The following is a 22,885-nucleotide window of genomic DNA, read 5'->3' as shown; positions in this document are numbered from 1 at the left end:
TAGTATAAGTACGTATGCTTCGTTCTCATCCCCCACTCAAATACCTAGGTATCGATTTCGCGCTCGAACAATTGCCCCTGAGCGTTGAGGGTGGCGAATGTTGCGCGTTTGCTGTAGAGTTTGCGGCGTAAAGGAGGGCCTCTGCACACGCGCGTACATGGCCGTATCGACCGCGAAATCATGACAAGAAACGGTCGGGTTAGCGTTATAGAGTAGGATGATACAGAACCCGCTAAACCCAAACCTTAGAAGCCATTCAATCAGTCGGTGCACTTATCAGCAACGAACCTTGAGAGGATGTGTCTGGTAGAGCCTATCGGTTTAGTATAGAATAGGAGAGGAGACGCGCAAAGTGGTCTGCGCGACAAAGCAGACCCATCCATGCGTCCATCAATTTTGGCCTCTTGAAACCACTGAACAGCGAGAACCCCAATTTTCGGAATCAACGTCCTAGCCAATACGATGCACGCCTCCCATACGACCAGCTTGCCTCTCCCACCTTCGTCCGTCCCGAAGACGCGTTCCAGCCTCACGGGCACCACAATGGCAAGCAATTACGCTTTCTGGCTCCTGTTTTCGAGTTCCTATGCCGCATATGGGTAACACTGTTCGGTTAGCGGTTCCCTCATGACGGAGCGACCATAACGACTGGGCTTACCACTACTGTTACCGCGCGCACCTTCGCATCGAACACACGCAAGCGCGGCCACTAGTACGCCATTAAATTCTAGCAAGCACGCCTTACAGCTACCATCACCCTCACGGTCGCGCCGTCCGCCTCGTCCTCAGCACCTAGACCACCAGCACCGACTACGCCTCCTTCGAAAGCTAGACTATCAAAACCAACAACTACGCCATCCCACCGTAGCTCGCCGTATCATATGCATACAATTTGATACTATGGAGAATTCAAGAAACGCTTACACTACTCTCTCTTCTCTATAGCTAATCAAATTTGAAGGGATTTTACTCAGGTAAAGGACAAGTGGCACAAGTATGTCGTTTGCCTTTGGCCCTATACAGGAGTATATCTCATCTTGAAGCTCCTGGGTGGCATCCGTCCCGGTCGGTGCGAAGTCACTGGTGACCGAAACGCCCGCTCGCAGCCCGGGGATGGACAATGACACTACCCTCTCAGGTCCATCGCCATGAAAGGTTGCGAGTATCCTGTCCTCATCTGCACGTATTCCGCCTACTACCAAAAACTCCTTGAAATGATTGCCAAGTTGTCGTCGGCGGTCTTGACCGTTACCCGTGTACCGAAGGCGACGTGCGATATCGTAAGCGCTATAAAGGTTCCGTAGACCTTCCGTTCTGATCACAATAATGACCACGTTGTTTGCCTCTTTGTCAAGCATCCGCCTCCTTTTTTTCAATGCCACGTCCCAGTCACTGAAGAATGAGAGGAACGGCGTGGGTCTGCGAGTCCATGAAAGATGATCGTCAAATGCTCTTCCGTCTAGTCCGCGCGTTGGGTCCTTTGCAGTCATGTCAAAGCCGTTGAAACTGCAATTATAGTGTCGGGAGGACCGGTCGTGACATTCGACGCGGAAAAGAAAGCGGGGCGGCGGCGTCTCTGGTTGTGGGCTGAAATGATTCATCCTCAGATGTAGGGGGTTCTGTAAATGTAAGCAATGGAATTTCCAGAGGCAGCTGGTCGTTCCTGGGCAATTACCTCGCTTGTTGATCAGGGTAGAGTGCGACGCATATATTACCAAGAGCGATTGTGCGGTCGGAGCTGATGCTGGGCCGCAAGGAACGCTCACTTGCAGCTCGGCACCGATGTTATTCTGGACTAGCCACCTGATCTCCGCATGCGCCGCACCTTCGCCCACTTGTCTCACCGTCCCTGTTTACATCGCAACGACCAGCTCTAAATTAGGAAGCTTGAACGTAGTGTTGGGTCGGCGGCAAGCTGCGCAAACCGCCGTCTCTTCACGATCAATTATAGGCGACCCTATATCCATGCTAACACGAGATGCAGGACAGCGGTCTAATCGCACAAGAGAAGCCAAGCTACTGGCCAATGACATGGCTGGTCGATTTTCACTTTGAAACTAGGCGATCGTCCAAGCTTTGCATTCAGCCCAAATGACAGCTACACATCTCGAACCCCCGAAACTAATAACATAGCTGAAATGCGTCGATATTTCCTATTGGGTTAGGTATTAGACTTGCACCGGCAACACGGCCCTATATCTATAGCATCCCCTTGACGAACAACCTATTACTCTATTTCTCCGACTCTCCAACCAAGGCGACAGAGACATGGCATTATACCTCGTCAAAACATCTCAGTTCCCTCTTGGATCACGAATGGTACATACATATCAAAGGTATTTATCGTCCAAGCCACCTGTTGTAAGTCCCCGGGAATGTTTTAGTAATAGAAGTAGCTGCTGATATCAAATAATAACTAGCGACTGCGCTGGTCAAAGCAAGAAAAGAATCGACTCATCAAGTTGCTTGAGAAGGACTTGCCCATCCCCGATATTGCCAACGTCCTTGGCCGGAGCATCTCATCTATTGAGAATCAAAAGAGGCGCCTAAGCAAGGTCAAGATTAGGAAACCTGTTCTGCGTACGGCTAGTGGCCATGGGTTGACCTCGATATTGGGAAGGCTCGAAAGGGACTTAGTATCATGGAAGCGATCCGGGTGAACGGTATGGTGGGAAGACCGCTGGGGTTGAGTTAGCGGGCATGATAAGCAGCATTCGTTGCGAGGACTTCAGCTGCGGCGCGTTGGCTTGAGCGCAAAGCGTGCGGATGAGGGTGCTGGCGCCCTGCGTGCAAACAGCATAATTGCGAAGGAGAGAGAAGGAGCGAGCACCGAATAGAAGAAACTCCTCGGGTATGCGTGGAGGTTGAGGCAAAAGCAAAGTGAACGACGGTGCATAGGTGACAATGCCAATCGTAAGTCGAGGTTCGGTTGGTGATCTTCATCCCGCGCGCTCATGGCCCGGTTCACCACGATACCCCATGATTATCCCTTGAAGGATCCTACATCGCCTGGTGGTGGAAGTCTTGTTGCCGCTAAATGCTTCGAGAACGTGGGGTCCGTCGTCCACACGTATATTACCCGACGCAGGTCAAATTGCCCAATATAGGATAGCTCAACCGTCATTGGCGAGCCGCGATGCAGGAACCGTCTCCATATCCGTCGATATTGGCACAGGGTCCTATCCTCTAGAGCCTCGAACGCGTTGAAGAAATGCTGGCGCGACATGTTTCTGGAATGAAGTCGTCCAAGCGAGCGAGGACACATCCTACCCCTTCCTTTCGTCGCTCTTGAAGATATCAGCGTGATATGCGTCCATTGGGCCGTCAAATACTTACTGAGCGCATGCACCGGGGCTCCCAACTCTAGTGCTCCACATCCAAGGGCCAAGGACCCCACATCCCCAGCGATACATATTGTCGAAGCGCACGTCTGCGCGCCCTCTTCTTCCTCACCATACCGACGACACAATGCTCCGACTCGAGCTCGCCAGCCTCTTCCTAGCCACACTCTCGCTAGCTTCGCCATTGCACCTCCGGCAAACCTCCGATGTCGTCTTCAGCGTAACGAACTTCACCGCCTTCGAGGCGGACCCCTACGTCGACGGCGCCCAATCGAACCTCTCGTTCCACGTCGTGGACAGCCGCCGCGGATACGAAGCGGAGGCCGACTGCGTGGTTCCGAACACGTACTTCAATCTCCATGCTATCAGCGCCTTGTACGACGTCTGTCAGTCGCAAGAGCTGGGCTTTAGCTATAGCTATGGGGATAATGCGCTAGTCGTGCGGAGAAGTTGGAGGGCCAATGAGTGAGTGACCGAAGAAAACGTCGGCGGACTTTGATGAATGGGCAGCTCACAGGCGATAGGACATCGTATGTATCGGGATCCGGGACGCAGCCGTGGAACTGGAAGGAAGATGGGCCGGACGCGAACGCAACGACATATCCGGACGGGAAGCTGTATGCGAGGACGGAGGAGTGGCTGTTCCCTGTGACAAGGATTACGCCATCCACTCCTCCATAAGATAATCGTTAAGGAGATAGCAATCGACTTAAAGCGGATTCTATGCATGGTCATCTGTAGCGATCGAATCATTCTAATACCATTCAGCCAAATGCAAATTCTCACTATTGCGCCTCTATTCCGCCGCTATTTTTTCTTGCGTGAGCCTGTAATCCCCGGAAGAGCGAACGTAAACGGATTCATGCGCCCGCCCCTAACGTCCCAAACCCCGTTCACCCAGCCAATAGTCCCGAGGCCCAGACCTCCGTCTGGGCTCCATTCCAGCTGCGCTTTTCCCGTAACACCTACCGCTACCTCTAGACTCGCAAACCTCTCCGCCGCCCGATTCATCCCTCCATTGTCCCAGGTGGTGAAGATCCACACTAGATCAGCTTCATGTCCTGCTGGCGGTGTAGCATGTTCGTTCGTTCGGCTTCTTGAGCCGTCTGGCCTAATTGGCGTGATAAAGAGCGCGGACGGCGGCGCATAGTTGGCTTCACCTATTAACTGGCCGAGACGGAGTTTTTGACCGTCCTCAAGAGCCTGTGCGATCGCGGACATCATGTCTAAGACATAACGTTTGGAGGGCTTCGTGTCCTCCCTTGGCGGTCGGGATCTGTCAAGATCAAGATGCTCCCGTAGGTAGTCCGCTAGACGACAACGCGGTCCGTAACGATCCTTTAATTTAAAGATGAGGATCTCGATGACTTCGTCGGCGAAGGGGCTGAGCTTGCGGCCTGGTGCGACATTCCTTGACCTCCACTTTGGAGGAAGATCAGACAAATGTTCTAGGTCGCGGCTGGAAAGCCTAACAAGATTCTTTTTGCTTCGGGGAAGGAGCCTGAACAAGAAACCTTGCGTTCGGATGCCACGCTCCGTGATTCTGGGCGATTTGAGGCGGCAACGGTCGATAAAGGATTGTTGAAATCTCGAGGTAGGCGCGTGATATTTCAGTTCGCAATCTTTGAGGTAGGAGCACAAGTCGTACTCCATGATCTTCCGCGAAGGCATGAAGCGTCTGTTGTTGATGATTTCGCCGTTAAGCAGGATAAGCGCAAGTAGTGCGACTGACAGACTATACTTGTCAGATACGAGAGACGAGGCTTCACTGATGTCAAGTCGCGTCGAGAACTTGGCTGCGTTGGCCAGAATCGCAACCCGGTCCTGTTCTTTTAGCAGTGAACGGTTGCAGATGTCCTCTAAAATGCTCAGTGTTGTGGTCGGATACAGGTTGACAGAGGGGGAGTTGTTCGAATTGGATCGCACTCTGCTGCCGGGACTCATGAACCTCCTGCTCCGGGGCAGAGAATGCTTCCTCTTACGAACGATCGTATTCGCCTTGGACTCCTTGTTCCATACATTGTACTGCTTTACTTTGACAAGTACGGTGGAAGCCCATTGGTCGTCCTCGCCTTTCACCATACAGAACATCGTGACCGCCCTTTTAAACTCTGCGAGCTTCACTACCAGTTCGTTTGGTATGGAACCGAAGTTATACTGTCCATCCTTGGAGAGGTTTTTAGCGTGAGGAATCATGATCTCCATGCGGTCCGATGCTAAGTGGTCTTCCTGGAAGATCCAAGCTCGGTCCCAGCGAGAGTCTTCAAGGATTCTATCAATGAGCGACTGGATTTCAGCAACCTCCATGGTGGACCGCAGCTTAGGCTTTCGTATATTGTCCTTCTTGATCGAGGCGGACCATGAGAGGAGCGAAGCAAGCGTATTCATCTCGCGTTGTTGTGTGAGCGCTGTAGTCATCAGTCCAAGGGCCACTGCGCTGTCCCCATAGACCACATCCATGATCTGCACGCCCAACTGGATGTCGTTGGGATATGTCTCCTCATCTCCCGCCCGCTGGTAAATGCACTCTTTATCAATCCAGATCAGCTCAATGCCTTTGCTTTGCGCGAACCGAATGACCCTTTCCATGTAGACATCAGGAAAGTCGCTTTTGTGCGGTTTCTGTCCGGCCCGTCGCACTCGGTAATCGAAGCGTTCTCGAAGGCCACATCCCGAGGGGAGCAATTCGGCCTTTTCCTCAGTCCATCTCCAAGATACAGCGAGGTATGAGCTTCCGTCATCGTGCTTCCTATCCCTAATCGGTATGGATAGCTGAGTTTTGCGCCCGGCCGGCATCGTTTGGTAGCCATGCGGACCACGCTTCAAACGCTTCGTGGGTCTTTGCTCGTCCAGTCGCTCTAAGTCCGGTATAGAGGAGATATCTAAGAAGCGCAATCGCTGCACCCACTTTTCTGAGGCTTCGCGACTGGCCTGGTAGAGCTGCACCTCGCGTAGTTGATCGAAGAAAGCCGTGAAATCATGATTGAAGATATCGCCGAATGAAAGATGGAGGTCGTTCTTCATTTTGGCTGAGACGTCAGTCTGCGTGTTAAGAACTCACAAAGGCCGTCAAACGAAGAAAGGATAGTGGAGGTGAGATGAGAACTTGTCAAGAGTTGAGGCAGGGTAAGACAAGACAGCGCGACCCCGACGCGTCGACGCGTCCTCTTACCTGTTTGCGGCTGAGCAACATCTCAGTTGCCTTTTTGCCTGACCGGAGGCTTATGCACCGCTCAGAAAGTTAAGGAGCAGAGTAAAGGCCACAGTAACCAGAGAGCGAGCCCCGTGCAAATTCCAGCGAAGCACGTGCACGGCTACCCTTCCAATGAACGTCTTTTGGACTCCGCAAGATTTGAAGAATGTAACCAATTTAGCTAATAATGACCTACTAATCACACTAGGCTGCTAATGTTGGAGTAAGTAAAAGGTGAAAATACATGTACTTATGCTCTGCATTTAAGCACAACACGTACCTTCCTAGGTACATGCTACTCTTAACGGCTAAGCTCTATTCAAGAGCATTCGATTTATAGCAGGGAGCTAGTTGGTGCAGGCTCATTCCGCACCCCTCGAAGCGCGCAGACGTCCGACAGAAGCTCAGCCTTCGTCCAGTAGTTTACTTGAAAATTGGCGTCTAGATTCACACACGCATGGTGGAGAAAAAGACTCCCCAACAGAAGCAAGTACTCCCATTCGAAACGAAGGTCAAAGCCATAAAAACCGAGCTCAAACCATGCCATTTCGCCACATATATTGTACAACGTCCCTACACCACCACCACCCCTACAACTTCGCCCCCGTCTGCGCCTTCTTCAATATAGGCTCCATCTTCGTGGCCTTCATAACATCACCCCGAATCTTCAGCTTCCCGCTCATAAACAGCTTCTGCGCATTCGCCTTGCCGCTGACCAGCTTGCCAAACTCCTCGTCGCTGAGCACCAAGGTGACGGAGGCCTTCTTGGGCGGATCGCCCTTGCCGACGGTGCCCGACTCCTTGAGGTCGATGTACCACTTTTCTTCCTCGCCGGCCTTGTTCTTGAGCTGGAAGACGAAGATGGCGCCGCCCTTTTTGATGGCGTCTTCGCGGCCGGCTTCGTCGTTGGCGAGGGATTGCGCGATGGCGTCGAAGGCGACGGAGGAGGGGAAGTTGTCTGTGCGGAATGAGGGTCAGTATTGCGTTTGTTTCGAAGGGGCGCCTGCGGGCTGACGGGCACGCGGGCAGCCGTCAGAGTGCGCTGCGCGGCGACTTGGAGCCCTTGAGAGCCCGTTTCAAGGCGGCTAGAAGCACCGGGGACCCGCAATCGCTCCAAGCCCGCCATAATGCGTCCTACTGACCTGCTTTTAGAGACATCGCGTGTAGTTCCCGTGCTTTGAAGCTATTCAATCCAAATCTCGTTCCACGTTGTTTGCGCAATCAATCGCGGCTCGTAAGGACAGGAGGGAAGGCGCTCGATGAGGGGGGTATAAATTAGGCGTAAGGATGCTCGGCAGATTCTGGGGCCACTCCGCTATTTGAACGACCGACACTCGGGTGCTTGTGACAGAAAGTGATGTCGGAGCTTGCGAAATCCGGGGAAGCATGTGAATACAGGAAGTTGCCAAGGCCGCTACGGAGATGCCGAGGCAGTGACGTCTGCGCACGTGGAGTAGCATTCACGAGCCGGGCCGAATGCGTGCTAGGTGCCGAACTTGGGGCTGGGGATTTCGCCGGTTGGTCGTGTGCGCTGTGCTACTCTTCTAGGAAGGAAGATATTTGGAAGATCTGCGGGGTTTTTTTTGACGGCATTATGGTGTTATCGGCGATTGGTAGCGCTGGACAAGATGCTAGGAAATTGCATTCAAGGATCGTAGGTATGCTACTCGTAGCCTCGTACATACATGAATCTCATAAGTAATAGTGATCATGAAGGTCATTAAAAAAGCGAAATAAACAAGAGAAGATAAGAAACGAAAGTACCAAAGAAGAATACCAGCACCTTGGCCTCGACTCTGTTCACGTCGCCAGAGGAAGCCGGCACTTGCGCCAAACCCAACCCCATACCGTACCATGGCCACCCTACCCATCCCAACCGGTCGGCGCGGGGGTATATGATTGATGACAGTCCGCCCGACCGGGGATCCAAACTCCATGCGCTCCTTTTGATATGCATCCAATCCAACCGAACCATTACCGAACCGTGGTACAATTGCCGCGTCAGAGTACTCCGAACCGTACCAACAAACACCGAGCCCATGCAGTCATTATCTCGAAGAGCGTCGTCGACGTTATTTCCAGGACGAGAACATAGTCCCGCGGAGCAGGCGCTTCATATGCTCGCCGCCACCCCAGAAGCTCTCCTTCGTCGCGGGGCTCTTCCTCAGCGTAGCACGCGGCATGCCCAACCATCGACTTAATGAATGTGGGCTTCTCTCTTTCCCACTAACTTCCTCGATTGCTTGGTCCACCTCCTCCATTAGGGGCCCCATGATCCTAGGCTCGAGACCGATGGGGCTTAGCACGATGGGCACGTCCATGACTTCCTCCTGGTTCCTCTTCCATCGGTCATGGCCAGCGATCTTGGTGAGAGGTTCCAGCGCGTCGTCCCAGTTACCTTCGCGCAGCTTCACGTCCTCGAAGTTGAACTCCACAAGGGTGCGGCGGTGCTTGTGGATGAAGTCGGAGATTTGAGACGAGTCCATGATCGCATTTTCCAACTCCATATGCCGAAGGCGAGAGAACTTCAAAGGCCGTGGACCGCGGACTTCACCGCGCATTGAGGGATGCATGCGCTCCTCTTCGACTGGAAGCATGCATGGTTCCTTGTCCAGGCTAAGAGGCGAAGGCCCCCGTTCACCTTTCCAACGGAAAAAGAGGCGCGTGAGGCCGCGGGAGAGCGTGCGGAGGTAAGCATACAGGATGCGTAGATGTTCTAGTGATTGGATCCTTGCCTTGGGGGAAGCAGGCGCGGGAATTGACTCCATGCATATTGACAGACATCTGATCTGACCCCAGCGCTTTGCCGAGGAGGGAGTACTACCAAAGCGCATTGGATGGAGATAGAGAAGACCGCCTGGATGGATGGGATGTAGAGAGAGGGAGTGAAGGCTATACATGGGTGCACGCTCCACAGCGATGCGCAGGGAGATGAGCGCATAGTCGACGGCGCTGCGCCGATGTCGAGGCGCGCTATTGAAACCCGGACAAGAGATCGTAAGGTGCGTGAGGTTGATGAGTTCCGAGAAGGCGGCGACAAAGGCGGGAACGTTGGTTGCAGCATGGAAGAGCGGCGGATACTGCTGGACAAGCAGATTGGTCAACTCCGCCGTCCCATACTTCGGTGTCTTGATCGCGCCGCTACTATTCTGCGGGTTCTGGATCTGCGGTTCGTAGAGGAACTGCTTCTCTTCGCCAGTCTCTGGATCGATGATGGGCGGAAGGAAGGTCTCTGAGGTATGGGGCATGTGGAAGGTGAATGTCTTGACGTGGCGACCAATCCGAGAGAGTGCTTCGATCCTTGCCGGCTTCGAGAAGCTTGAAGGCTTGAAGGTAACAGTAAGGGACTCAAAGAGAATGGGCGCAGCGCGGGTCGAAAAGTCATGGCAGACCAGCCGGAAGTTGGGCAGATCGTCGTGGTCAATATGGGCCAGCAAGTTCTCGCGACAGTCATCGTTGAGCCAGAAGCGCAAAAAGGCAGAGCTCGTCGACAGGACGAGATTACAAATGGAGCTGAGGGAGCGGGTCGCTGCGATGGTTAATGTTGGTGTTCGTCGGCGCATGCTCCAAGGGTCTCTCACATCTTCCGTCCACAGTCGTCGCAGGAGTCAGCGGTATCTCGCCAAACAGCAGCTTCGAGCTGGATCGCGACGAGGTCGTTGCCGCGCTGGTATAGCTACTCTGGCTCTCGCCAGACACGGATCGCTTCAGCGCCGGGGGCGCAGGTCGTTGCGAATGCATTCGTGATCGTTCATAAGAAGTTCGTCAAAGCAGATAAAGTGTCGTTTCAATCGGCTTCGAAACAAAGCAAAAGCGTCGGGAAAACCTTAGGAGCGCAAGGCATCGCGAGCGGCCGTGTATTTACCGGCGCAGAGCGCAAGTGGGGATGCTCGCCACGTGAGACGCAAGTGTGAGTCAAAGGCAAGTCCATTTGGGCGGCGCTCAGCTGTGCGTCTTCTACGACTGCTGGATTCGGGCAGAGTATTGAGAGGGAAAACACGACTATATCGCGGTGGAAGAGCGTGTTCTTATGTGTTAGAGACGTGTTCGACGTGACGATTCGACGGTCCGGCCGGCGGGGCTGGGGCCTGGAGCCGGGCTTGAAACGTTGAAACGAGGCTGGCCTATCGGGCGAGAGCATGCGTGGGAAAGTGGATGCTTCTCGTGCAGTAGTCCTGCAGGCGGCCTCGAAAGCGGTGGCTGGGCATCAACCGGTGAGCGTTGAGAGGTGCCGAGAGCATGCAGCCGGCGCGACGGCGCTTCGTCTGTCGCGTGCGAGGGCCTGATGACGCGCCGAATGTGAATTCTGCGAAACGCGATTCGACGAGACAAACAAACAACCCCGAATTCTGCGCCTTCGCGCGTCTGTTTTTGGGGAGCAAAGATAGACTTCGAAACAAGGTTAAAATGTTCCGTGGTTTTATCGATATCTGTCCGCGTTATCGATCGTGTCGCGTGCGGATCGAGGCGCGACCCTGTGGCTGGAGCGTGTCAACACCAAACCACCATCGTGACTTCAGCTCGCCCGTCTGCAAGTCCGAATGGAGCATGCCGAGTCCTAGAGGCCCCTCCTGGCCAATGTCAGTTTAGTACAGCTTCCAGTCTTCGCGTAAGAGAACCAAAAAAATGCCCATCAACACGTCCCTCCACGAGATCGCGAAGTAAACACGGTCTTGCTTACAGATCCGCATCTCGCCGTCCGCATAACCCTATCAGCCCACCAGCACCGCGAACTCTTGGTATTCTGCACCACGACCGCGTAAATGCCTCACCTGCATGCTTTGCCCTCGCACATCACACCGGATACATCAACGGCGTAGTTTGAACGGTGATCCGTTGCGGTAGTGCAAGATGTGACCAAACCGTTATTGTCATTGGATATCCGCTACCGAATTACATGAAACAAGAAGCCGTGTTTCGTCTTATCACCCCGAGGAAACAAACACATCCTGGTGTTTCCAGAAGCTATTAGGTATGGAAATGGTTGGGTGTAGACGGCTGCATTTTGCCACCTCTGCCGCTGCCCTGGGTATCCCAAAGTCCCAGTGCTCCACGAAGGGTTGCGCCCGGAATCGGTTAATCACGGCGTCTTACGTGCAACCAGCTCCAGCGCGAACACTGCGCGTATCGACGTCTTCTTCGCGTCCTCGCTTTATCCCCAACTTGAATGATGATCCTCTCCCCCTCACCGTCCCTTCTCGTCTGAGAATCTCGGCGCGCCCTCCGGCACTGGCGGCGGCTGATAACTGCCTCTATACCCATTGATAGGCGGGAGGTCCTGCCCTATCGCATCTTCATAGCTCGGTGGTGCATCGTCGTACGGAGCCTGCGGATGCGAGGCAACAGGCGCGCCTTGTGGCGGAAAGGCATTTGCGCCAGCGAAACCCTGATGTGTTGGAGTGGTTGGTGTAATAGGTGCTTGGCCTGGACTCAGATTGGTAGCTAGCGAAGGGTTCAGCTTGCCGGTGTCGCCCGTTAGATGTGCTTCGAGGAGGGCTTTAGGCGGCGCGATGCCAGAGTAGACTTTGACTGGCAGGCGGAGAGCCAGGACAACGAGCTGATCTTCGCCGTGCTGGTAGGAGCCATAGCCTAAGCCAACGCGCACTTCGAGCTCGTAGAAGCGCGAGAGGTTGCACATCTGGAAGGTTGGCGCGACCGTATTCGGGATCGGCTTCCCAGACCAATATTCTGCATTGATAGGAATCTCCGTACCGACTGGGTCTGCCGGAGAGCCCATCGGAATCGCCATGTTGCTCATGCTAGCTATTATCCAACTGTTTGACTCAGTACGCATGACTTCGTGCGCGCGCACTTTGGTGTAGCCAATCAATTCGATCTGGAGCATCTGCATATATACGTTCTTGGTGCGCTCGCTCATGTTCTTGACGAGAATTCTGAGGGGAATGTCCTGGTTGCAGGTGAGAACAGCAGGGTTCGGCAGACGCGCATCCACCGTCACACGCGGAGTGATGCTTGACGGCGACGGAGAAGTGGGGATGCTGGATGAAGAGTCCTTCCTGTCGAAGAAGCCCTTCTTCTTGCCCATAGCAGCCACACCCGGCGCATTCTCCAAAAACTGATGTTGTCTCCTTGCATAGGCCTCTCCATCCGCTTGTGGTGGGCGCGGCGGTTCGATGGGGAGCAGCGTGAAATTTGCCATTGCTCGCGGGTTCTCCTTGAAGAACTGTGGCCGATTCACCGTCACCTTCACGTAGTATCGTATCTCCGCTTCGCCCGGAAAGCCATTGAGTGACGGTGGCAAAGTCGTCTTGACGTGCTGGGTGGGAGTTTTGGCCACTTCGAGGGCCATGTTCGCGAAGGAGACGTTCGTCGTCATGCTGTTGTGCTGCTGACAGGCAGTGTTCAACGGTATCTATCCAGCACATTAGAAACTTCGAAATCAAGAGAGCTGGGGTAACTGACCTTGAATTGGAAGGGGTATTCATAGTTGCCCGCATTGATCGTGTAGCTCGCCTTTGGATTGGCAAGCAGCTCCTCCTGGCGCGTGTTCGCAGGCCACAGGATCTGCGTTCTGTAGAGGAACTTGTGGACTTCCAATACCGGCCGCTGTCTCTCTGGTCTGTCCGGCCTTATCGGCGCCAGCAGGCGGGTCCTTGACTCCCCTTCTAGCTTGACTATGATGCTGCTGACATTGTCCGTTCTCGGGACGCGGAGAATCACCTTCCCATTGATGAAGTCGAGGTTCGTGTAGTGTTCATGAGGGTGCTGCAATTGGATTTGGACGATCATCGCGGTCCAAGGGCGTGTGCTCTATCGTTCGTGACGGGTAGTTGGATGGGCGAGGCTTGGGTGTAGAGTGAAGCGATCTCGTGAGCGACTGTTGAGGGTAAGTGACATGTCAACGCATTATATCCCGAGGCCCCGGCTCTTGCGCTGAAGAGGATTGATTTGTACTGGGCAGTGTGTTGTCCAGATTATGCGCCGCACAGCCCGTGAACGCGTGGTCAATAATGGCGAGTCTGGCTGAAGTGTGCCACGGCGCGCGGGATGGCCGGACGGGCATTTGTTGCTCAAAACCCTCGCAAACGTCATAGGCCAAGAACTCACAAGAATGCGCAAGAACAACGCCCGGACTAGCACCACCTTTTCAGACTTTGTATCCATTCGTATAATTATTTTCAGCTATGAATCAATGAATTTTAGGACCACATAGCTTCGCGGCGCACGCATCAGGATCTGAAACCTCCTGGTCTCAAATCCGTTGTGGTTGTGCACAGCCACAGCCACAGCCCGCCGAGCGCCCCCTTTTCTTACCCCTTCGCTCGATGATACCAAAACCCTCGCCCAGGTAAGGCTAAGTCTGCAGTGGTTACGCGTTCCTGCAGTTGGTGTTTGAGGACCGAAGTGTATATGTTCCCCTTCCAGAACGGGCCGTAGCGAGGACGACTTGTTCAAAGTCCTTCTTTGGCCAGCATATCTACCAAGTCATGATCAGCAAGATGAAGCGAGGAGACAGGGCGTGCCCTGCCTCGGCAGAGAAATGTCGTATCGGAGGCATTCAGGCCCGGGATTCTGAACGTACCGGCAATATCGAGATAGAAGGCGATAGCATTGAAGCTGCCGTGATTAGCTGCTATCCACGTACGTCGGGTCCCTCGAAAGAGATACTCACTTCCTCTTGCTCCCCGTGAGCTCCCAGAAAAACCACTTCAGGCGATTCGTCCAATTAATCAGGTCCAGATGGCTGACTCCTATCAGAGTTCCCTTGTAGTCGCCCCACCGACTCGAGTGGACGCTGAATGCGTTAGCTGCATGCCGTACTCCCATGACGAGCTACAACTCCCACCTAACAAGCCCGTCATTGAGACCGCCTTCCATGTTCTTGATGATGGCGTGGGAAGCCGCAAATACCGACCAGAACGAGGGTTCCAGCGATGCGCCATACGAGTAGTACCTGAGTCGCAGTCGGTCATCAATACTGCCAGTGCAAGGATACTACATACCTAATGCCCCTCACATTCGGAGTCTTGTCATTGAACTCTCCTTGCATATATCGGCGCGTGAGCTGCGAGAAAGCCCCGGTCTCCAAGCCAAAATAGTCCATGACCTTGTAGAGCCTCCGAATTTGGTGTGCTAGAATTTGTCAAGGGAGAATCTCACTCGAAGAGGGATACGTACGACCAATGGAGTCAAACATGTAGTCTGCAAAGGCCGACCCCCTGTGCGGTGTCGCGATGGTGGTCAATGATAAGACGCTCAAGTTTGTCGGTTGAAGACGGCTAATCATGTACCGCGCATCAAGACCACTGAAAGCCCCTCAGTCGGAGTAGTGTAAAGGATGGAGAGATATTTACCCCTGGGTCTAAATCAGCAAAAGCTTCGAATGAGCGACAAAGTCAGGTCTACCATGCTATGTCTGCATCCTATTAGCGGCCTTGTTCGACGCAATAGTGACAACACAGTCTTGAAAAGCGCAGACTTACGCTATGATGTTTACATCTTTTCCTTTGGCCTTCTCGGCAATACTTTCAGCTAGTTTCGCTGCCCTAGCCTCAATGCTTCCAGAAGGCGGCACGGCAGCCACGATTACCTCGATGCCTTTATGGGCCAGCGCGTCCGTTATCCCTCGCCAATATTGTATGCCGGGTAAGAATTGGCCCGCAAGGCGGAGTTCATCGAAGCCGAGGAGACCGTGGGCGAGGATGATAGTGTGCTTCTGTTCGAAAGTTAGGAACCGGCGCGTTGCGGACTCGGATGTGAGTAGGCATCGAACCGGTGTCTCTGCTGCGGGTCAGACATGCGCGAAGCTCAAGGAAGGCGACGACAGACCATAGTTATCTCGCATCACCGCATATTCATCTTCGATAACGCGTCCGATGTTCTGCAAACGCGGGTCTTCTCTCAACCGTCGACTAGCGCAGAATGTTCGTGGTATAGAGACGAGGGGCGATGCATGGGTGCTACGTGGCTGCGAGCGACAAAGGGTCGCTCGAACACAAGGGCGTATCATCGGGTGAAGTGCATCGTGAAGAAATTTGCTGATTGCTGTCTAAGCTCGAGCTCGAATTCCGCGTATTTCTGGCGTTGCGGTGACGTAAGTGTCCGCGGCATGCATGGACCAGGGCATGCAACCTTGGAACGATCTCAGGAGAGTGATTGACAAAGTGGAGTCCAAATAAGCTTAAAACGACCACATTGTTGCAATCAAAGGGCATGCCATGACAGTCAGTTCATATATGGTATATGCGAGGCTGAACGAAACATGGTGTCGCCCAAGCCCTAGTCTCTAGAGCATGCTGAACAACTCACCCGCATGAACTATACCCACCAGATGGAAAAGAAAGCCGACGGAAATGTCAATGGATTGGTTGGCTGTATCGATATATTCGTGCTTGGTCTAACAGAATAGCAGACGTCTCATGCGCCAATGTAACACATATGGACACGCGGGCCAGCTTCGTAGATCGTAGACCCAAATTCCGCCACCCTTCAACCAAATGTATCCCGTCACTGCATGAAGTTCCGGCCATAGGCGGTGCTCGAGAAGGAGACAATCAATCTCTCGCTCGCGGCGGCTCGGGCTTCGCGTCGGTCACGGCCGCGACCAGCTGCTCCACGACTTTGGACCCAGACTTCTTTCCAATGGCGTCAATCTCCTTGACCTTCACATCTGTTTCCTTTGCTGCATCTTCCTCCGCCTTCTTGTTGCCGGAGCTGTGCTGCATCGCCGTCAGTGCCTGCCTGGCCCAGAGCGCTCATCCCGTACGACGCACCTCTTTCTCGAACTTCTGGAACTCGGCCTCCTTCTCCTTCCGATAGTCCTCGATCTCCTTCTGCGCTTCGCTTCGGGCGTCCTTTACTCGCTTTGTGCGGTCTTGGGAGGGTCAGCGCTGGCTCGAGGGATGGTGGGGCTGGTTGCTGTACATTCTCTTGCTGTGAAGTGTTAACTGCGCCATCCGAATAAAGGTTCCATTCCAGGCGTACCCTTCTGCACAATTTTTTGAGCTTCCCGCTCGGCCTGCACGCTGTGTGAGCTTGGTAGTAGCCATAAGTGGGCTGTGCCTTACGTCGAGCAGCGTCTGGATTCCCACGGAGTTCTGGGCGGACTGCTAGCTGTCAGTATGTACCGTAGCGATCAGCATAGTTTGAAAACTGACCATCTTGAGCAGCAGAAGTGTGTTGGGGAGGTGTACGTTATCGCGGTGCTGAGGCCGCGGAAGGTGCATGACAGGCGGACTGCTTGGCGTGGTGGCCCAAGCTCCCTCTGCTCAAAACTCTCTGTCCGGCGACGCCTACCCAGGACCATCGCTTCACGATACAGTCACTGCCATGTCCCGCGCATCCAAGATCACGCTCGCAGCCACCTCACTGGGTGCAATTGGCATCGTCATATTCGTTCACACTGCCCAGCGCTCAGAAAAAGCTGTCAGTCACCCTCACCTGACCCCCGTCTCGTGCTGCGCTCTGCTAACAGCTGTGGCTAGGCAATGCACGCCGGCGTCATACGGGACTACGAACAGCAGCGGCTGAAGAGGGAACGCCAAGCGGACTTCGAAATGCAGAGAGCTTTGGAAGAGGAGTATAGAAAAGTGCAAACGGTTTCGGATGGTGGAGGCCCTGCAGCGCAGCAAGGAGGGACAGGTCGATAGCACTGGCAGCCCGACGTTCGAGGCGTGCGATGAACGCGGGAAAGGCATGCCTCAGGGGTGGCCGCGGCCTCCAGTTCGACAGCCACAGCAGCTCTCGCGCCTCAGCCTCGTGCACCTAAGCCGCGCCCCCGTCCCGTCTCACGACGTCGAGATAGCCCCGCGCGGGTTTACAATTTTCCGGCCGGGTGGATGGAGGGTTGAGCTACTGCTATGCAGTGCTATCGATGTCTCTGGCGCGGCGCGGCAGCTGAGGACGCTTATCGTTGCTGTTCCATTAACAAATGGGGATGTGAAGAGACCAGCTTGTTGGATACCATGGTATAAACTCCGCTCCGTATCGAAGAAGAGGAACGAGATGCGAAGACAGTGCGTTAAGGCGGTCACTAGATCGTATACTGCCTCAACATCCTATCGCCATCGCCCTTCGTTCCCTGTAAGCAGTATGCGGACTTTGTTCTTGTGCACCAGCCGTGCGCCCGGACGCGAATGTTCTTCACTAGAGACAATCGGCAGTTATGACACGTTCAAACGACGCAGCGCATGGCCGTTTGCGCGGGATGGCGCCCGATTGCTGGGCCGTGGATTCGGGTCTAGCACAACCGCCATTCTTCGCACCAGCAATCGAGCCTCACCGGCTATCCGGCATGGTAAAGATCGTTTGGAATAATGGCGTGTCGTCACAGAGTCGAGTCCAATCCTTCTAGAAACCTTCTCTGCAGATCGGGATACGTCATGAAGTCATTATCCCTCGGCTCACTGTGGCTCGACGTTCAAGATCCTCCCCACCTCTCATCACGGTTGGGCATATTTGAGCAAGTAAAGGCTGGCCGCGGACCTGCGTAACCTTGGCCTACTCATTATTGCCGTGAGAAATGCAAATCAATTCCAGGAGGTGGTTGATATTGACTTGCCTCAACGAGCCGGCGAACGGTCAAGCCAGCCACATGGGGCGTTTTCTGCCCGATGCTACTGGCCAGGCATCAATCTCCAACCGTGGCTTAGTGCCAAGCTCCTCGTGTTGTGTTGCCGCTGCAGGTGCAAAGCGGCTGTGCGCTGGGCTGCAGCATGACATGTCTCGCGCCCAGAAATCCACGTCCGTTTCCAAATAACAACCCAACTGCCGTGGCCACACTCAACCTCCACCAAGCAAACCGAGCACAAACTTCAAACGGTGCTACACGAATAGGCTTCCTGCAGCAGAAGCTTTTCCCTGGGAAATAACTACACCTACGCCCACCCGCAATCGCTCGCCACATCTGAGACAGCTACACCCGCGCATTGCCCCTCTGTGAGCGTCACATCACCACGACAGCATGAGGATAGCACGTCTTGTAGCCTGTCTCGCCGTCGCCTTCACGGTGCACGCCGCGTCTGTCCCGAACAGCAACGCGCTCGACCTCCTCGAAGAGCATGCCGCGAGCGCACCGCGGTCGGATATCCTCGCTCCCGAGAATGCGCTTGAGAAGCGCAAGGGCGGTGGAGGGAGAGGTGGAGGAGGCAGTGGAGGTAAGTGGACTCCGAACAGCATCTTCGCATAGAAGAGCAAAACTCACGTCTTCTGTCATCGCCTCACGAACCGCTGAACAATTTGCTGACGAATGTCTTAGGCGGGAGATCCTCTGGCGGAAGCAGTGGATCCTCCGGCAGGACTAGTCCGAGCTCCAATGCCGGTGGAGCCACGCGATCGGGCTCCGGTCCCGCTCGCGCATACGGCGGAGGCGGCTTCTATGGCGGAGGTGCTGCATCACCGTATTCATCTGGCTCAAGGTCTCCGAAAGGCCTGCTCGCCGGAGCCCTCATCGTTCCTGCGCTCGCGATCGCTCTACTCCCTGGTCTCTGGCTGTGGAGTGTCTATCCATACTACTTCAACAACCGCTACAGATTCGTCAACCAGACGATCCAGAACGCCACCAACCCGAACGGCTTCAATGCATCGCTACCAGTCGTGTGCCTTTGCCAGCAGTTCAGCGTCTGCGGCTGCGATGAGAACGATAATCAGCAGTACCTGACTGATCTGGTCGGAAACGGAAGCTACGCGGCGCTGAACAAGACGCTCGTTACCGTGTCGGATGTCAATGGAACACAAACACTGGTCCTGAACGGCACCTTGCCTAATGGCACTACCGCCCCTGGAGGCACGGACGATGCTGGCGTCACATTGTCTGTTGGATACTCAGGCTACTGGATCACCGGCTTGCTCGCACTGTACGCAGTTGCCTTCTTGTAGATTCCTTTGGCGGCCAGATGTCCCCTCGCAGACCGAAGATCCACTCCTGCGGGTAGGATCTTGGCTGGCTGTCTAGCTGAAGTTCTTGATGGTTAGATGGCTGGACAGCTCTCATAAGGTTGGCGTCATTCGGCGTTCGTTGGGGAGGCCTAGTCCTTTTCAGGTTTGGGTATACCCGTGGTATTGTTTCCGGTTTTGCATTCCGACATTGATACTGTGTATAAATATGTTTATCAACTCCGTTCACTTTCTATTGTGTTCCGCTCATCTCGACCAGGCGCCGTCCCTGTGGCAACTTACCATATCCGCCCGTGTTATTGAGGTTCTCCTGTTTCTCATATAGTGCATCACGAGGCTGCTCTGTGGTCAATATCTATACGCTAAATTCTGAAGCATTTGGTGCGCCTTGGTGGGACAGCACTGTGGACCCGCGAGCTTCGAAGGTTTGTACGCCGGTCTCCGAGTTGGGCGGACCCCGTAGGCATTCAGATATTTGAAACCGTGGTCGCAGAAGTGGTCCAGACTCAGTCCTCTCAACGTGCCCAAGTGGAACGGGCGACCAGTTCTTCTCTTGATCCGTTCAGTCGTCCGGACCCCCCGCTCCCGCTGCAAGGCAGCCTCCGTACCGTCAGGCATCCTCATATCTGACACTGTGGCCGCAGACGTGGTCTACACTGAGTTCGACTACTCGAGGCACCAACTGCGTTCGCATCGAGCGGAACGGGTGAGGGCTCACTCACTGGCCCTGCCGTGATAGAGGATCGCATCCCGTCGAGGAGGGAGGCGAAAATCGTAGGCATCCAGGCAGCTGATACGGTGGTCGCAGAGACGGTCTCCGCTTCGTCCGCTCAATGATCGTGTGATGGCTCGAAGATTGCCCTAGCTCAGCTGAGTACTTGCTCATTACCACTGGAGAATGCCTCACCGATATTCTTGTATACGACGAGTCGGAGCGACGATATTTTTGTCGATATCTAATCGACGTGAGAGACTTTATTAACCCCCAGTGGAGAGCCGCGATTGGAAAAGAATTCTTAGGCAGCATCGAAGTCTGCCTTATTACTACCACTGATTGCGCCTTCAGACTACGCTGGGGGCCAGAATCCTGACAAAGACGTGCTGCGGATGTGAGACGACGTTTCCTGAAACGAGAGATTGCGTCACCGCAAAAGACGATTTCGCAGCTCCTGAAGGGGTAAGGAAGTCCAGGGAGGATGCTTTGTTGGCGGTGTGTTCGTGCTCTGCTCTTCCTGCATGGTTGACAGAGTGCCGTAGTCTGTGAAACATGCGGACCGTAGCCACGTGCGTCTAGAAACGGGAGCGCGCATAGGGCTGCAGCTCCCTCAACGGCCAGTCAGCTTACGGGCGCACACAAGTGCCAGTTTGAGGACCGTAACTCCCCGGCCGAACGACGGTACGACGTCCTGAGATCCTAGCGATCCCCAAGGAGAAGCGGCGTGGCGGTCGCCCGACGACTCCCGATGAAAATAAAAGTCGCCCGTGCGGACTACTCGAGATAGCCCCTTCGGTTACTGGGCTTCTAAGCTGATGTAGCGGGTAGTACAGCGACTATGACGACGCGCTGTCCAGTGCCCTGCGCGGGCGTAGTCACCGCAATCCAGCCGAGCACGCCAGGGCTCTTCTGATGACGATGCGTCACTCCCCCTCTTCCCATCTCGTCGTATTCTCTCACGAGGAGTCGACAGTGCAGGGCTCAGCTGGTCAGCCGTGGAGCGTTCCCACTCCGACAGGGGACGCCGAGGGAGATCTACAGATCCAGAACGAGGGTTGCTGATGGTGATGATGAAGCAAAGTGCCCTCCTCCGCCCTTTTGCTCAAGGGGCGCCCGTCGCAGCTGTGTAATCATTTTCCCAATTCTGAAGCAGTAGTCTGTCGATGCTCACGACGGGCGACTGGAGTCCACCCAAAAATAATCCACTAGCAGAGCGGCGGCCCGCAATTGGCCGAGCAGCCGAGGTCACGTTACCCACTCGCCTACTTCGAAACGGCATTCGGGGCGCCCATCAACACCACAATCCATCCCCACGGTACCAAAACGCACGCCACCTGTCTCGGATCTCGCTCGCGCACTGCACGTTCGCTCCGGCTAGCTACGCGCGGCAGCCGGAGCCGGCATCATGCCAGCGCCAGGGAGGCCCGTCGGAGGGAAACGCGGGTTTGGACAATCCACGTCAGAAAATCACTGCCTCCCCCTCGACACCAACGGCAGCCGTGCCCATTCCAAGAGCATGGCTGACCCCGACTCCCGGGCTGTCAGATCGCAGCAGGGGGCTCTACGAGATGGTGGCTTCTTGTATGGCTGCACGACATGACGACCGAGCATGGGCAGTTGGTGCGGCTTCATGGCGCATCTCGCGCTCGACAGGCCCGCTGCGGCACTGCACCACTGCCGCCCCTGCTGTCCCTCCCTCTTCGCCCGGGCGAGCAGCTCCTGGGCGCCCGTCGACGGCGCTGCTTTGCGCAAACTCTCGAACCTTCGCACGAAGGAGTCGCGGCATGTCGTTGTCCCCGCCAATGAGAGCGCGCGATGGAGTGATCGGCCCCAGCTGAAGAGCCTCCAAGGAGCAAACGACGCTTCCTAGTCCTGCCGCAGCCGAGCCGGGACTACGCCTTTCGGTCTGTCCACTTCCTCTACATGTCACTTAGCGGCCGTTATGGCTGTGCTGGTTCCCTTCGTCTGCCCCATCTTAGCAGCACCCTGCGCTGACTGTGCACCTGTTCCTACATATGGATTCCGTTGCCTGACTTGCCTGCTGCACGAAAAACGGCATGCCTTCCAGTCTAGCACACACACCTCTCACTACTCTGTTCTTCCTGCTCCTTCCCGCTGCTATATATTCCAGCTCCTCGCCGCAAGGACCCGTTGTTCCATCCTCTAGCCTCAATCTCACTCACTACTCTGCTATTCTTTGATCTGCTTCCATTCCGACGCCTCCTACACCGTTCGCCGTTTCACACCCCTACACACCGTCGTCCTATTCTCCCGCAAGAAGTTCGCTGTCGCAGCCAAGATGTGCTATCAAGTCGTCGAACGCTACTCGGTCTGCCGGTGTCTCTATTACAAGCACGCCATCGATCCCTGCGCTGCTCATGGCCAGCGGGGTCACGTTGTCCAAGAGAAGACGGTGCTCGTGGGCTACGCCTGCAGCAGCCACAGCAGCCACCGGCCCGAGGCTGCATATGGCGCGGGAGTGCTCCCCGATTCTGGGTACGGGAGCGACGCATACGCAGCGCAACGATAAACCGCACACTGTCACCTCATTCAAGCCGCGCAACGGCAAAATGCTCGGCGCGCGAGCACGTTAATCAACCGCACCTTCATCACCACCAACCTGCGGCTCTCTCTCTCGCAGAGATGCAGCAGTCTTCGCTTCGCTTCTTCGAGCTGGACTCGGCGCGCCTTCTAGAGCGGGGTTATTTCATTTCTTTTGATTGCAATGGCATCCGCATGGAGTTCTGATAAGGGCACGATCTGGGATGACTGGGACGATCG

The 22,885-nt window shown here is 54.8% G+C and overlaps 11 protein-coding genes across 11 annotated transcripts; 4 read left to right on the top strand and 7 right to left on the bottom strand.

The window, feature by feature from the left end:
• Positions 1–3,338: 3,338 nt before the first annotated feature.
• On the top strand, positions 3,339–3,810 carry BU26DRAFT_577046 (uncharacterized protein; the record flags this gene model as incomplete). The annotated part of the gene is made up of 1 exon (XM_033834394.1): positions 3,339–3,810. A coding segment is annotated over one exon (414 nt), but the record flags the coding sequence as incomplete, so codon positions are not given.
• Positions 3,811–4,148: 338 nt separating this feature from the next.
• On the bottom strand, positions 4,149–6,395 carry BU26DRAFT_541885 (uncharacterized protein; the record flags this gene model as incomplete). Its single annotated transcript, XM_033831614.1, has 1 exon — positions 4,149–6,395. The coding sequence occupies exon 1, from the start codon at positions 6,363–6,365 to the stop codon at positions 4,149–4,151; it is 2,217 nt and encodes a 738-aa protein (XP_033681972.1). The 5' UTR covers positions 6,366–6,395.
• A 332-nt stretch (positions 6,396–6,727) lies between these two features.
• On the bottom strand, positions 6,728–7,803 carry BU26DRAFT_521346 (oleate-induced peroxisomal protein). The gene is made up of 2 exons (XM_033829511.1): positions 7,677–7,803; positions 6,728–7,492 (listed from the first exon to the last, which is right to left on the bottom strand). Exons 1-2 carry the CDS (start codon positions 7,690–7,692, stop codon positions 7,125–7,127), a joined length of 384 nt encoding a protein of 127 aa, XP_033681971.1. The 5' UTR covers positions 7,693–7,803; the 3' UTR covers positions 6,728–7,124.
• On the bottom strand, positions 7,636–8,118 carry BU26DRAFT_56613 (uncharacterized protein). Its single transcript, XM_033833475.1, has one exon. The coding sequence runs from the start codon at positions 7,992–7,994 to the stop codon at positions 7,722–7,724; it is 273 nt and encodes a 90-aa protein (XP_033681970.1). The 5' UTR covers positions 7,995–8,118; the 3' UTR covers positions 7,636–7,721.
• A 303-nt stretch (positions 8,119–8,421) lies between these two features.
• BU26DRAFT_56454 (uncharacterized protein) lies at positions 8,422–10,524 on the bottom strand. The gene is made up of 2 exons (XM_033833288.1): positions 10,116–10,524; positions 8,422–10,063 (listed from the first exon to the last, which is right to left on the bottom strand). Exons 1-2 carry the CDS (start codon positions 10,273–10,275, stop codon positions 8,607–8,609), a joined length of 1,617 nt encoding a protein of 538 aa, XP_033681969.1. The 5' UTR covers positions 10,276–10,524; the 3' UTR covers positions 8,422–8,606.
• Positions 10,525–11,421: 897 nt separating this feature from the next.
• BU26DRAFT_56459 (arrestin) lies at positions 11,422–13,759 on the bottom strand. The gene is made up of 2 exons (XM_033833292.1): positions 12,958–13,759; positions 11,422–12,907 (listed from the first exon to the last, which is right to left on the bottom strand). Exons 1-2 carry the CDS (start codon positions 13,282–13,284, stop codon positions 11,720–11,722), a joined length of 1,515 nt encoding a protein of 504 aa, XP_033681968.1. The 5' UTR covers positions 13,285–13,759; the 3' UTR covers positions 11,422–11,719.
• On the bottom strand, positions 13,740–15,568 carry BU26DRAFT_521340 (alpha/beta-hydrolase). The gene is made up of 10 exons (XM_033829510.1): positions 15,325–15,568; positions 15,269–15,276; positions 14,979–15,211; positions 14,901–14,911; positions 14,674–14,802; positions 14,499–14,628; positions 14,342–14,449; positions 14,168–14,290; positions 14,078–14,112; positions 13,740–13,972 (listed from the first exon to the last, which is right to left on the bottom strand). Exons 1-10 carry the CDS (start codon positions 15,503–15,505, stop codon positions 13,947–13,949), a joined length of 984 nt encoding a protein of 327 aa, XP_033681967.1. The 5' UTR covers positions 15,506–15,568; the 3' UTR covers positions 13,740–13,946.
• A 414-nt stretch (positions 15,569–15,982) lies between these two features.
• On the bottom strand, positions 15,983–16,893 carry BU26DRAFT_521339 (V-type ATPase). The gene is made up of 6 exons (XM_033829509.1): positions 16,653–16,893; positions 16,563–16,601; positions 16,480–16,513; positions 16,420–16,428; positions 16,269–16,369; positions 15,983–16,214 (listed from the first exon to the last, which is right to left on the bottom strand). Exons 1-6 carry the CDS (start codon positions 16,653–16,655, stop codon positions 16,050–16,052), a joined length of 351 nt encoding a protein of 116 aa, XP_033681966.1. The 5' UTR covers positions 16,656–16,893; the 3' UTR covers positions 15,983–16,049.
• BU26DRAFT_532576 (uncharacterized protein) lies at positions 16,825–17,144 on the top strand (the record flags this gene model as incomplete). The annotated part of the gene is made up of 2 exons (XM_033831108.1): positions 16,825–16,920; positions 16,980–17,144. The coding sequence occupies 2 exons, from the start codon at positions 16,825–16,827 to the stop codon at positions 17,142–17,144; spliced, it is 261 nt and encodes an 86-aa protein (XP_033681965.1).
• Positions 17,145–18,457: 1,313 nt separating this feature from the next.
• Positions 18,458–19,371, top strand: BU26DRAFT_488405 (uncharacterized protein; the record flags this gene model as incomplete). Its single annotated transcript, XM_033825978.1, has 2 exons — positions 18,458–18,654; positions 18,777–19,371. 2 exons carry the CDS (start codon positions 18,458–18,460, stop codon positions 19,369–19,371), a joined length of 792 nt encoding a protein of 263 aa, XP_033681964.1.
• Positions 19,372–22,403: 3,032 nt separating this feature from the next.
• Positions 22,404–22,634, top strand: BU26DRAFT_430698 (uncharacterized protein; the record flags this gene model as incomplete). The annotated part of the gene is made up of 1 exon (XM_033823900.1): positions 22,404–22,634. The coding sequence occupies one exon, from the start codon at positions 22,404–22,406 to the stop codon at positions 22,632–22,634; it is 231 nt and encodes a 76-aa protein (XP_033681963.1).
• Positions 22,635–22,885: the final 251 nt, after the last annotated feature.

This window comes from Trematosphaeria pertusa (assembly GCF_010094035.1).
Source record: "Trematosphaeria pertusa strain CBS 122368 unplaced genomic scaffold BU26scaffold_10, whole genome shotgun sequence".
Taxonomy (NCBI): Eukaryota; Fungi; Ascomycota; class Dothideomycetes; order Pleosporales; family Trematosphaeriaceae; genus Trematosphaeria; species Trematosphaeria pertusa.
The sequence above is the reverse complement of the archived record's forward strand: the minus strand, read 5'-3'. Positions and strand labels throughout refer to the sequence as shown.

What these genes read in the sequence shown, in the direction of transcription:
- BU26DRAFT_521339 (XM_033829509.1), bottom strand. An exon ending in GAATCCAGACGCTGCTCGAC is followed by an intron (nt 16,514 to 16,562) that starts GTAAGGCACAGC and finishes CACAGCGTGCAG; the next exon opens with GCCGAGCGGGAAGCTCAAAA. An exon ending in TCCAGAAGTTCGAGAAAGAG is followed by an intron (nt 16,215 to 16,268) that starts GTGCGTCGTACG and finishes ACGGCGATGCAG; the next exon opens with CACAGCTCCGGCAACAAGAA.
- BU26DRAFT_521340 (XM_033829510.1), bottom strand. Translation starts at nt 15,505, where the DNA reads ATGATACGCCCTTGTGTTCGAGCGACCCTTTGTCGCTCGCAGCCACGT. An exon ending in CATGTTTGACTCCATTGGTC is followed by an intron (nt 14,629 to 14,673) that starts GTACGTATCCCT and finishes GACAAATTCTAG; the next exon opens with CACACCAAATTCGGAGGCTC. An exon ending in CTCACGGGGAGCAAGAGGAA is followed by an intron (nt 14,113 to 14,167) that starts GTGAGTATCTCT and finishes TAATCACGGCAG; the next exon opens with CTTCAATGCTATCGCCTTCT.
- BU26DRAFT_56613 (XM_033833475.1), bottom strand. Translation starts at nt 7,994, where the DNA reads ATGCTACTCCACGTGCGCAGACGTCACTGCCTCGGCATCTCCGTAGCG.
- BU26DRAFT_56454 (XM_033833288.1), bottom strand. Translation starts at nt 10,275, where the DNA reads ATGCATTCGCAACGACCTGCGCCCCCGGCGCTGAAGCGATCCGTGTCT. An exon ending in GACGACTGTGGACGGAAGAT is followed by an intron (nt 10,064 to 10,115) that starts GTGAGAGACCCT and finishes TAACCATCGCAG; the next exon opens with CGACCCGCTCCCTCAGCTCC.
- BU26DRAFT_56459 (XM_033833292.1), bottom strand. Translation starts at nt 13,284, where the DNA reads ATGATCGTCCAAATCCAATTGCAGCACCCTCATGAACACTACACGAAC. An exon ending in AATACCCCTTCCAATTCAAG is followed by an intron (nt 12,908 to 12,957) that starts GTCAGTTACCCC and finishes TGTGCTGGATAG; the next exon opens with ATACCGTTGAACACTGCCTG.